A 13349-nucleotide genomic window follows, 5' to 3' on the forward strand; every position below is an offset into this window, starting at 1 on the left:
AGTCCAAGCCCCTGCTATAACAGGATCCCTACAAGGAGGCAAGACTAATGCGACGTGCTTCGGAGCCCCGCTGGCACGCTGCAGCCGTGCTCGACCTCCAGGCACCGCCAACACGAGTGCTGTCAGCACCCGAGATAAACTCACACCGCTTCGCTTCCGAGTGCCGGTGCGAGCCGAGCTAAAGGCAGGGCGGAGCGCTGAGTGCCCTTACAGTCCTCGCAGCGCAGAGGTGTGAGCCGCCCCGCGGGCTGCCTTACGATGCCTCTGTGCGCTGCAAAAAGCCTGAGGGCTCGGCTGAGCACCCTCGAAAGCAGGAGGAAGCGGGCGAATCCCCGCTTTCCTGTAACTTTTTCATGTTTGTAGTTAATCCGCAAGGTGTGAAAGCTGAGGAGCTGAGAAGGCAGGGACGCGCCCGTCTGTCCCACCTCCCGATTCGCTCTGGTGCGGTGGGAGCGGGGCCGGGCCGAGCCGGGCGGGGCGGAGCGGAGCGGGCGGAGCGGGGCAGCCCCGGCGCGGCGTCGGGAGAGAGAGCGGGGCGGAGGGCAGGGAGCGGGCAGGGCTTGGCGCGGAGGAGCCTCACCCCCTCCTTCTCCCGGCAGATCTTCCAATGGAGGCAGCTGGAGAACCTCTATTTCCGCGAGAAGAAGTTCTCGGTGGAGGTGCACGATCCGCGCAGGTGAGAACCGTGCCGCGCCGTGACGAGCCGGGGGCTGCGGGGCTCGGCGGGATCCCCCGTTGTGGTCTGGGGCTCGCTGCGCTTTGTAGCCGAACAACCCATAGGCTGGAGCCCTTCAGTAAGGGAACGCTCCCTATGTGTCGGGTGGGTACGCTCCCACTGTGTCTCCCCCCCGGAGCCCGGCAGTGCTTTCTCCTTCGTTCCTTTGTGGCCCCGCGATGCAGCCCGGGGTTCCGCCGTGGCTCTCGGAGATGGGCGCCAGATTTTGTAGTCGCACGTTCCCTTGTAAATAAATATTCAGGAGTTCAGCGGAAAGGAATGGCACCGTACCAGAGGTTTACGGGCAGGCTGGATGCAAGCCCATCAGTCTTTTTGGCACAGTACCCTTTTTTGTTACTTTGGAGACCTAAAGTGGGAGAGAGGGAGTTCAAGTGACTGTGCTGTGTTCAGTGCCTGCAGTCTGCACACCTACTCGTTTGTCTTAGTGGATGGTTACTGCACACAGTGACCAGTGTACAAATTCCTCTGTAAGTTATTGTCACTGAAGTCGACATTCTGCTTTTCAATTAGACATGAAAAGGTCTGACAGAATCTCTTCCCAGACCGATTTGGTGTGCTGCTGTGTTTTGCTGATTGCTCAGCTGTGATCCTGTTTCACCTGTTTCCTGTGCCTATCTGTATAGTAGTACCTGTATTTTAGGGAAATTTTGCATGCAGTTTCTGTGACCATGGTCACACTACTATAACAGTGCCTGTATCCATACCATAGGTGCGTTATCTTAAAGCAAAAACTGCAGGTAACCACTCAAACCAGACTGCAGTTCCAGGTCAGCAGAGCCTTGAAGCATCTGCTTAATATTAAGCATGTAAATAGTCGCATGAAATCTAGCAAAGCGAATTCCCAACGCTGAGAATGTTCTGGGAGACCTTCCAGCAGTGGGAGCTGGGGGTGGTGTGCTCCTTCCTCCACCAACTGTCCGTCAGCAGCAAGGCATCAGGAACGTGGGCTGTGAGCAGCACGGAGCCCCTGAACGCTGAGCTGGCCGCTTCCTGTAAGCAGCAATTCCAAGAGAGAGCAGTCAGCTCTGCGACGTTCAAGTCGTGGTATTTGCAGCTCTGTGTCATGCATAAATTGTGACCGCGCAGAGGAACTTCTCTTTCCAGCCGTGTGTCATTTGTGTTTATTTGGATGATAGGAATTAATGACGCTGGAGGGCTTCTGCTTTTTATTCCACAACGCTGTTTCCCCGAATCAACACTAGGAGGACAAAGCTCTGTCCGCTGTGAACTGTTGTCTGTCTTTCTCACAATCAATTTCTGTAGGCAGAGAATACCTCCATTCATGTCATACTGTTACTCTGGCTGTTTTACAGCCGGCCACGTTGCAGCAGTGTGCTGGGAGCACGGCTCAGGTTGTAGTCAGCTTCCTGGCCGAGCGGAACGGACTCCTGGTGTATGGAGGTATTTGGTGTATGGAGGCAGAGGAATAGCCACCACAGTGCTCTCTGCATTCCTCTCCATGTAGCCAAACCAGAGCCTGAGTCAGCAAAGCCACACTCACAGGCATGGGAGAGCAAGCACAGCTCCATGGTTGTGGCCAAGGCTGGGCAGCACAATGTATGTTTTTGAGCCCTGTCTCTGCCTGCGGCTTCCTGTCCTGTGCAAACCACTTAACCTCTCTTCATCTCAGCTACTTATCCCAGAAAGGAGGATTGTTGTGCATTTTTGTATTAGTGGGGTTGATTCCATAGCACATGTGGCATGCGTGGATGAAAGACAGAAAAAGCACCCAAGAGCCATCTCTCATAGGCTCCTTTTGGGAGCCAGCTGTGAAAAGCAACTCAGCATCTTTGAGCAAGTGTGCAGACTTCCTTACAGGATTTACAAATTGGACAGGAAACATGTAGAGATACCAGAAAGAAAAAAAAAAAACAACACATCATATATCACTGCTTTTAAAAGGAAAAAATTAATGGTTTGAAGAATATGCTTCTGGGAGTTCAAAACAAGGACTGAAAGAGGTGGCACCAGAATTAAGGCTGCAGCCCATGTGCCTGAATGCCTCAGAACCTTATATGCCAATATGCTGCAGTGATTTTGTGTACCTTAAATCAACAGAGCGTTCAGAATCCCCTCTCCAGCCTCAGTTCCAGGAGTACCTTGTCCCAGCACTGCTGCTTTCGTTTGCTGTCCAGCAATGGCAGTCAGGCAACCCTGCCTCTCATCCTTACCACCACGGCCATCAGCCTCCATCCTGCTGCACCCATAGAGGGTTTTCTCACGGCAGTTACAACAGCAGGTTTCCTGCTGTGTTTGCATGGCACAGGGTAGCACAGAAAGGGCTGAGCTGAGGATAGTGCTGAAACGTGAGACCCCCATTTCCCTTGCATTGGCTGTGGCTGTTTGCTCAGAGAGATTTCACTCCTATTTGTGGCTCTGCAAATTGATACGATAACACATTTTGCAGCACTGAAAAGACCCTGACACAAGAACTCATCGATTTCCCAAGGAGATCCTGGCCAGCAGTTCACAATTCTACTCAGTTTTCTTTTTCTTTCAGACTTTGCTCTGTCTCAGCTTCTTTTTACTTCCACCTTCACCTCCAGTTTTGGACAGCCATGTGTGAGAAGAGTTGAGGAGTGCAGATACAGCAGGGAAAACACTGCTTTTTAGCAGACTCGGGCACTTCAGAGCACTGGGAAAAGAGTCAACCATCTCTCGTGCTGCCCAGTAGAGCTCCTGGGCTGTCCTGCACTGGCACCTCCACATTTGCATTGCTCAAAAGGGCCTGCTGGCATCCCTTTGTAGCATGCTCTGCTCCCCATGCTGGAGCTCTTTTCACAATGCATGTCTCTGAGGAAAAGGCCATAACAAAAGTATCACATTTCTGTGGTCTGATTTTTGGGTGTTCCTGTGTGGAGTCAGGAATTGGGCTTGATGATCCTTACGGATCCCTTCCAACTCAGGGTATTCTATAATTCTGTGATTTCTGACCCAACCTGTGTACCATCACTCGCATTTATTTCATAATCATATTCAACCACAAGACTCTTAACAGACTGGAGAGCAGAACCTCATTTATTTGGGGCTTGGTTTTCTCCAGCCACCATTGTGTCCCTTCAGTGGGAGGAGTTCAACAGACCAGGATCATGGAAGTAGAGTAGCCATAGATCGTAGAGTAGCCTGGGTTGAAAAGGACCTCAAAGATCATCGAGTTTCAATCCCCCTACCATGGGCAAGGTTGCCAACCACTAGACCAGGCTGCCCAGAGCCACATCCAGCCTGGCCTTGAATGCCTGCAGGGAGGATGCTGTGAGCTTGTGCGGTATTTATCCAGCAGCGTGCTGGTGTCAAGGACTGTGCTGGCAGGGTTAGAGTTGAGGGATAGGAAAGAATAATCGGGTAGTTTTGTACAGCTGTAAAAGCATGGGGAAACCTAACCTGTATTTTTTGTTAATATTTGAGGACAATTGGGAGTCCCAAAGAGGAAACACTTAGCTCTTATTTTTCCTGTTTTTATATTCTCTCAGCTAATCGCTGAGTAGCATTCTTCTCTCCAGGGCACCAGGCAGCCCTCTCTGAGCCTCACAGCTTTCCATACCACATAGCAAGTCCTATCCTTACATTTACAAGACAGAAAATCAAGGTTTTTTCAAGATTTTCTTCCACATTCTGTAAAGCAACCACTAATCCTGTTGCTTTTTGGTAATTATTAGGGTCCTAATATTTGAGACCCGCCATCCAAAGCCAGAGGTGCTGGAAGGCGTGAGGCCTTGGCCTCGGGTGTCTCAGCGCCTGGTGACACACACAAGATTCATCCAGGCTTGGCTAGGTGTTAGTGACTCCCCTGGGACTGCTAGAACTTGGGAGCATTGTAACTTTTACTATTTAAAGTAAAGGCTGTCTTGACTTGAGTAGCAGTTTACCACTGATCTCAAAACATTTTTCCCATCAGTGCAAGGGTATATTCAGTAAAGGTACTGCTTTTCACTGTGAGGTCTGTGGTTGTTTTCTGTGGCAGAATATACCTGAAGAAACCACTGTGTAACCCCAAATCATTCTTTCCTCTTCTTTAGGGCATCTGTGACCAGGAGGACTTTTGGGCATAGTGGCATTGCTGTGCATACGTGGTACGCCTGTCCAGCACTGATAAAGTCCATCTGGGCTATGGCCATTAGTCAACATCAGTTCTACCTGGACAGAAAGCAAAGCAAGGTAAGCATGTTGAAAGTGAGGAAATAGATGTATTATAGGGGTGAGGTGTTCTAACTCCTCATGGCCCCAGCAAGGTCAAAGTGGCCATTCTGCTGCCCTCTATTTCCACTTGAGATCAAAACAAGGCAAAATAACTCAAGATACGTGCTGACTTTTGCCAGGCTAAAGGAATTTGTAATGAATTCGTGTCTGTGGGAGCAAAGTTTGAGGGGAAGGTTGTACTGAACTATGGCCAAATTGGAGAAGCCAAAGTTTGCAGACAGATAGGGTTGGGTCCCTGTCTGGATGATTGCCACAGTGTCTTCTGGTTCTTCTTTGTGGTTCAGAGTAGCTTCAGACTACACCTGCCTCTGAATTCATCTTGCTATCCCTTGCCTTAACTATTTTATTTTCCCAGAAATGAAGAGTAGAGGATGTTATTTATTTCTCTCACTTCATAGAATCTCACAGCAGATGAAGGGGTAGGATGCTGACAGCCTGGCCTTACAAGATACTGTCTTACTGTGGTGCTATACATACTGTAGTGCTCAATACACAGAAGAAACCAACTTGAAACCAAAGGGATGTGTGTGTATTCCCTCTAATTCCTTTCATCAGCAGTAATTTTAGTCATACCCAGAGCAGCAGGAGATGGCTTTGATCACTTTAAGATCACTTTGAGACAGAAGAGAGACTTCTCATGCAGACATCCATCTTCATATGAGCATGCAGTTGTAAAACTTGACAGATAAGATAAATATTTCGTTGAATGGGTACCTGTCAGTGAACATGGACAAAATTGTAAGTTCTCCCAATAGCAGATGAGAGTTTTCTGTCTCCCATTTCTACTCAGCACTACCAAAGCAATATATTACTCTCTCTGTTGCTCTCAATAAAAAAACTTGGCAAACAAACAGAAGTTTATTTTTTTTTTTACTTTTAGCCAGATGGGTTGGCAGATCTAGCTGCAAGGTATTTAGGTCACTAGAAACCAATAAACAAAAGGAGATTCCCTGCTCCTCCCATTTCTTTGGTAACAAACAGGGTCTTTTAAATGCCCAGGACTTCCCTTCAGTCACTTCTTTTGTTGTTGGCAGATTGTGTTTCAATCTGATCTCCCCTCTCTCACACTCCTACAGACAGCACCACCTACCAGCCCTCGTTTGTCAATCTGTCATGTCTCTTGCTATGTCAGAGTGCTTTGTCACAATAATCCCAGTGGTCATGCTGAGGCTTTGAAGTTAAGGCACACAAATATTTTTGTCCCTTTTTTCTTAAGGGAGCTGGTGTTTCAGTCTGTTGTCCTCATCTTTGACGTGACACTGCCAAGATTGATAGATCCATCAATTTTAAGTGATGTGTTCAATTCATCTCTCTGGTCACTTCAGGACACTATATCCGTGTGTGCTTTGCTTTTGAATACCAGTAAGCATTTGCTAGAGTGAGGCAATGTGAAATGTCTTTGTTTCATCTCTTAGGGGCTCAAGCAAACGTTTATTTGAGTTTCAGGTCACGTGGGTTTGCTTCCCCTTAAATCTCAGTCCGCACTTCAGATGAATTCCCAGCTTCAAAGCACAACTTAGATACTCCTTGCTTTTATGTCCAAACTTGGCATTTCACATAGTTTTGACAAAAAAAATAAAAAATAAAAACAAACTGAGATGAAAAAGCCTGCTGGAACTGATCTCAACTGAGCCTTCACTTCAGTGGTTAGGTTCTGTGGCAGGTGATAAGACATACTGGATGGAGCAAGCTAGAAATCTGTGCTCATATAACTGGGCACCAGCTGGATTTGGATCTTCTGCACAGCTCCACTGGAAAAGGCCATTCACTTAATTTTGAAATGAACCAAAATCATCTCACATGGATTTTGACCCTTTTGCAAGGAAGTGAGGTCCCAGCTTTCTTTGCAGCTTCACGCTGCATTGAACTGCTGCCAACTCGCTAAGTTCCCAGCGTCTCACTCCCCACTGGCTCTGTATGTCTCTGCAGTCAAAGTGTAACACAGAGTCTGAAAAGATCCCCGGCTTTCTGAGTGAACATGTCAGCGTGCAGAACTCCTGTCAGCTTTCTTTTTTTCAGTAGACAAATGTATCAGGACTTTAAGCCGTGTCTTTGCTCTGTTGACTGCACTGAGTCAATCAAACGTTTGGCCCAGAAGCTTTGAAAAGTCTCCTTTTATGGAAATTTCCAGTAGCACATTCCTGCAAGCACGGCGCTCTTTGGCTCAGTGAACTGTCAGAAAATGGGCCCAGGCTTTCAGAAAATCCCACTGAAACACCTGCAGCAAAACCCCATCACTGCAAGCAAGAAGGATATAATTCATCCCTGGTGTCCATCTACTCTTGCTTTTCACTGATGTATTTTCCTTCACCTTCTGACCCTGTCAGAATAGCACTGGGGATCAGTTTGGCCCCATGCTTTGAGATGACTCATGAATGAGCTTGTCTCCTCTGTGCAAATGAGACTTGGCAGGTCTGCACTAAGTGCTTTAAATTTTTTTTGCCTTGAGGGACTGCAAGGCCCAAGGGAGTGCTAATGGGATGTAATCTAGCTTTCCGCTATTGTGCTGTCGGTACAAAGTCTTGCACAGGCCTTGCACAAGCTGCTGCTCAGTGGCCTGTATGAAATGAGCTGTTGGTCTGATTCTGCCATTGATGAGTGGCTGTCCAAAGCACGAGACCACCTGACAATGATTGGTGCTGCTGGAGGCAGCAAAGGCTGCAGCGATTGAGCAGCGTGGAAAGTTCACCCAGTTTCCTTCAGGAGATGCTCTGTCCCCACTTAGTAGCCCGGCTCTAACACATTCCCTACCAGCTTCAGCAGGTTTGGGCTGCACCCTCTGTGGTTCCTCCACACTGCCCCGCTGATCCCCAGTCTGCTGTCTTCTGGTATGCTTTTCTTCTGCCCAGCCTCTAGGGTTGTCAGGCTTTGGTCTTATCCTGCTATTTCTTTGTCCAATTTTGGGCATATTTCCAGCTGATGCTGGCTCAGCATGTTGGCCAGGACCACAGCATCCAGCTTCATTGCCTTCCCTTGGCATATTGGTTAGTGCCTGGTCAAACAGGTAGGGCCTGAGCGTGCACTAATTTGCAGTCTGGAAAGGAGTGAAAATAAACTACAGGACTGTAATTAGTCTACAAATACAGGAAAACTGCCTCCTCATGGAGTGGGAGGACGAGATCTGTCTGTGCAGACTTGGGGTTTATAGCCTTTCCTAGACATCCAGTGCAGAGACTCAGTATAAGGGGTTAGGGTTGACCACAATGGCTATTCCTGGGGTTACACAAAGTATACATAACCCTACATAGCCAGAGGGTTATACAGCATGTAAGCATCAGCAAGGAATAAATCACCAGGACAGCAGCAGCCTGAAGACTCATTGTCTCCAAAGATCTGGCATTGCAACAAGACAGCAGGTCGTGCTCAGGCTCCTTATCAAAACTCAGCAGGAGAAAATCTTGTTAGATAAAAGCAGTGACTTTCCTCTTCCAGAGCCATTTGGAGAACATTGTACACAAAACTTCTTGCATCTCATTTTTGACCAGAAACCTGAGTTCAGGAAGCAAAAAGTGTTCTACCCTTCTCCCTGGACTGAGTCTAGAGTAGAGCTGCTGGAAATGAAAGGTGTCTGCCTCGTTGTAGCATTACTTTAAGGTGGTCAGTACTGGTTGCCTGATCTGCTGTGATATATTGGCAGGTGGTTCTGCCTTCACACTCAAATGAGTGGGGATCCTTTGTTCTTAGGATCGTTGTGGAAATAAGCTTGTGAGGCATTCAGGTACCTCTGAATGGTAATAACAGAGCTTATAAATACCCAATAATATCAAACTATAATAATACTTCTGTGGGTGCTTTCAGTACAAGGCTCTCCCAGTGCTATCTTTGTTTACAGTCTTAAATTAATCTCAGAAACACAGCGTGCAACGGGGAGACATTTTACTTTCATTATTATTTCACTCATGTGCAAACAGAGGCAGAGAACAGCTAGGAACTTAAGCTGAAGTGTCTTTCCCAAAGCCTCACAGCAAATCAGTAACAGAGCCGAGAGTGGTGAGTGTGCAGCCATCAGTTCACCCTTAGCTCTTGTTAGAATGATGTGAAGGAATGCCAAAAACCCCATCAGAGCAAACTGTCCCCGCTGGTCCACCTCATGTTAGTTCCTATGGGAACAGATCATGTGCCTTCAGCACCCCACTGAACAAAAGTTTTTGTTGTTCCACAATGGCTTAATGAAATGTTTCCTTATGTTTATCCCTGAAATGCTTGGAAATGACCCTGGTTGGAAGACGCAGGATTAGGGGGTTGTTCTGATGTAGCAGTTGCTGTTTCAAGGTGATTCAAATGCTGTACTGCTCAGAAAAAAAGGTCTGGAAAATTATTGTGGCAACTGAAACACCATCATGTGTAGAGTTCATCCTTTCAGTAGTGCTAGGGCTGCCACTGAAGAGCTTTCCCCAGCAGCCTTAATCAATGTGCTTGGTCCTCTTGTTAAGCAAGCATCATGTTCAGATGCTGTCAGCAACATGAACCGGAGATAGGTGGCAAACTGCTAATACCAAGGTTTGTATTGCAGAGGCAGGGCAGCCTCTAGGACTGGATGAGCCCAACTCTGCAGCCAGCTGTTGCACTTGTTTTGTTGCTCAGTGCACTGAAAGATTTCTGCCTCCATTGGCTCTGTGGGGCATAATGACAGCTAAACTCACAGCTCCAACAAAGGAAATTCGGGGAATATCTCACCTGAGCTTTCAGGGCATCTTGTCCCAAATTCTTCCTCAGCAAATTGAAACAGGATGACATCTAAGGAGATCAAGTCTCTCTCTCCTAAGTTAGGTTTATGTATTATGCAGGTTTGCTTTCCCTGGGGTGTGCCTAGATTGCTGACCCGTGGTGCTGCGCAGGGTCCTGGCACAGCCAGTTATTGAGCTGGGGCTGACTGTTTTCTTACTTGACTAATATTAATGCTTTGGAGAATTCTGTTGCTGCAGGTGCACTGTGTGCTGCCTGTTACTCTGAACCATAACCAGAACATGTTTTCCTGCCAGTATTTTATTCCAGCTTCTCATGAAAGCCCGTTTAAGCCAAGTCCTCATCTTGTTGATCCAGAGCTCCTTGCCAGATTTGGACAAACCTTTTGTGGCTTCTTTTAGGTAGTAGAGGTGGTCTTTGGCCTTTGAGCTTATGCAGTAGCATTTCTGAAGGTTTCTTGTTGTATTTGGTAACAAAGCGAGTCTATGCGTAGTTTCTTCAAGAGGGAAAAATATCCATGACAAAGACAGAAAATAATAAACAACAGGAAATGACGCCAGAATTACACCCACTTATGAGTGTAAAAAGTGCAGTCCTGAATACAGTTCTGGATTGCTTCCATTCTTGCAAAATAATCCTAGTTTGCTGTGGAGGCTTGTTTCCTGCCACAGTGGGATGACTTTTTGCTTCTGTGAGCTTTAAAGAAGTGCTAGGCCATTACTAACTCTTTTGTCCATGTCCAGTCCAAGATTCATGCTGCAAGAAGCCTGAGTGAGATTGCAATTGACCTGACCGAAACTGGAACGCTCAAGACCTCAAAGTTGGCCAACATGGGGAGCAAAGGGAAAATTATCAGCGGCAGCAGCGGGAGTCTTCTGTCATCAGGTAGGTCCTCCATCCTGTAAATGGAAAGAATATGGTGGGAAGGGCTGTGGTCATAGCATAATGGTGAGCTGCCAGAAGCTGCACTGCAGAAGTGGAAATCGCTTCCCTTTAGTCTTTCTGTCTGTCCAGGTGTAAGTCCATCTCTCAGCATATTGCCCCACATTCAACACAGGACACAGCCTCCCTGTCTCATTTCAGCTGCTCGTTTCCTCTTTGGCCAGAGGAAGTCTCTCATTTCCTAGCTGAGATTTGGTCTCTCTTCATAGTCTCTGCTGTAATCACCCTGTGGTACCTAGCTCATCTCAGGCTGTTTGCTGCCTAAGGCCAGTGTGTCCATGGAGCAGTTCCCAATCTGCAGTGGGGAAGTGATCAAGCAGCTGAACCCAGCTGAGGCTGGGAATTGGTGACATCCCTCAGCGCTGTCAGGGCAGTGGCTCTTTCACATAGTGCACATCTTCCTTGCCTCTCTGTTGCAGGAATTTGCATGGTTCCCCGGGGCCAAAACAGTTGTTCCTGAGCATCCTCCACCAGCTTAGTGCCGGGGACTGAGAGGTTTCTTTTTGTGCCTTAGAGCACCTTCCTGTGTGAGGAGGACATAATCAGTGGAACAAAATCAAGAGAAGTTGATGAGGGAGAGAAATGGAGCATCAGAATAGAAAGAACAGGAAAGGGGAGTCAGGTGCTTGTCTGTATTTCTTTGAGACTTTTCTGTCAGTCTGAATAGGTGAAGCTGTATATAGAACAGTGCTAAACACTCTAAGATTGATTGATTGCAGAACGCTTGAAGCTGCTCAGGTGATAAGCTCTTCAGGAGGGCAGAGGTGCTGGTATCAGTATAATTAACAATTGCAGTCAATTGTGTGTCCTCTGCTAAGTGTTACATCAAGTTATCGAAATCAGTTGTGATGAGCAGAGAATAACCTTCCTGTGCTTGCCAAAGGAGGAGTCCACCTAAGAATGCACACGCTTTAAAACTTAACCCACCTTGATGCAGTAGATCAGTTTTTCATCACTGTACATTCTTCATGTCTTCTAAAAGCCACCCTCTCCTACCTGGAAAATGTCAAGCAAGGGGTTAAATTGCTCAACGACTTCTGAGCTCTGGATTTGCCTGCTGTGCAATTCCTTGCCTTGCCTGTGAACAGAGATGCCTTTCTGCTCCTTGGGTCCGGCTGACACAGCACACAATCCTTGTGTCTGTACCTCCCATCACTCAGGGAGCGATGCAGTAGCTGAGCAGCTCCTGGCCTCCTGTCAGGTTGCTGGAGCTTTTTGTTTGGCATTTTTTCTAGGTTTCCAGGAGGAAAGTAAATAATGTTAAGTACCCCAAGGAAGTTCTTAAGGTCTTTACAAGATCTCAGCCTCCCGGGCAACATTCCTGATTTTGTGAAAGCTGCTTGGTAGTAATCCTGTTTTCATGTTTATACACTATTAGTCTTCCTGGAAAAAAAACATGGAGGTCTGCTTCTGCTCTCACAATGGGAAAGAGCAGCAGCAAAGTAAAAGACAGCAGAAAATCAGGCCCAGAAAAGCTCTAGTGAGGCCAGCACCTGAACAGGGCTGTATGGACAGAAATCCCAGATGGCCAGCAATGCTTACTTTTATTGTCCGTCTATTTTTGCTCTTTTCTCAAATCCATTCTGGCTGAGACTCAGTAGAATTGTGGTAGCAACCAGACCAATGCAGAGTTCACTGCCCAAACGAGTAATTTCTTGTGACCTGTGCAGGTGGATCAGTCTACATCAATGCTTAGCTAGGACTGTGTAAACTCTTTGTCGTTTGAGTTGTTGTCCATGGGCCAGGCAGGCATGTTTCACTCCATGTTCCTATATTAGCTGCCTTCTAGGTCCTACCAGCTGTGGAGGCAGGATTCTAAAGTGTTAAGGAGCATTACAGGGTTTGCAGCTCCTGTGTGCCTTTTGGAGTTAGAAGCATGTTTCTGTAGGTAGGGAAGAGTAGAGAGAATGCATCTGCCATCAGAGGGCAGATCCCAGAGTATTGGAGGCCCTGGATGGTCACCCAGATCTGCTCCAAGAACCCCTTCACTCAGGCCTGGATGGCAGAGTGACCCAGCCCTGCCCAGCTGCACGGGATGGGGCATTCACTGATTGTCCTGCTGGACACAGTCACTGGCTCCATCCCAGCCCTTGTATTTCCTCCCATTGTGCCGACATTATCAACACAAAGCCACAACAATGGTGGGTTATCGTGGTGCAGCCTGCGTGCTGGAGAGAATAAGTGCGAATGATTAAGTGGCCACAGTGGATTTCCATACTATAAATACCCTGAGTGACTTCAAATCACCAGGGCAGAGCTGAATCTGTTTGCTGTTCCTGCTTCCAGGAATCTGAATCTGTTTGCTGCTGTTCTCTGCCCTTTTTCCTGGAAATTACTTGTCGCCATTTCCTCTCTTCACCTTACTCCTCCTCAGCAAAGGGCTGTCCCTGCCGTGTGGAGCGTGCCAAAGTTGACATGTTTCCCCTGGATTTGTAGCAAGACTGCAGGGAAATAATAGCTGTTGTTTACAGCTGTCACAGCCAAAATCTTGCTGTTCATCCCATTGTAGTTGCTGCATCACTTACAGTCTCAAGACACACCAGAGAGGTAATGGAGCTTTCTGTTGGAGTAGTGATTTCCTATGATCACAGCAATTCAGGACCAGAGCGTGAGCTCCTCTGTGTTTCCCAGGCCTTGTCTCAGACAGCATCTACTGCAGTTCTGAGTTTTATCCTTATTTCAGCTTTGAAGGGACTACCCAAAATAGAGAGCTGCCAGGATTTAGCTCAAGGATCTTCTGAGCCATCTCTGGGTATGTAGGGCAAGATTTGCTCATGAATGAAAGCTC

The 13349-nt window shown here is 47.4% G+C and overlaps 1 protein-coding gene across 6 annotated transcripts in view; it reads left to right on the forward strand.

The window, feature by feature from the left end:
- Positions 1–13349, forward strand: part of FRMD4A (FERM domain containing 4A) — a 351201-nt gene that overhangs the window by 312207 nt on the left and 25645 nt on the right. For all 6 annotated transcript variants that reach the window (XM_052681194.1, XM_052681195.1, XM_052681193.1 and 3 more), the window contains exons 12-14: positions 600–676; positions 4753–4891; positions 10363–10504. In XM_052681194.1, the coding sequence (XP_052537154.1) occupies positions 600–676; positions 4753–4891; positions 10363–10504 (358 nt within the window). The remainder of the gene's footprint in view (positions 1–599; positions 677–4752; positions 4892–10362; positions 10505–13349) is intronic.

Source organism: Tympanuchus pallidicinctus, unplaced genomic scaffold (genome assembly GCF_026119805.1).
Source record: "Tympanuchus pallidicinctus isolate F22 unplaced genomic scaffold, pur_lepc_1.0 scaffold19, whole genome shotgun sequence".
NCBI lineage: Eukaryota > Metazoa > Chordata > Aves > Galliformes > Phasianidae > Tympanuchus > Tympanuchus pallidicinctus.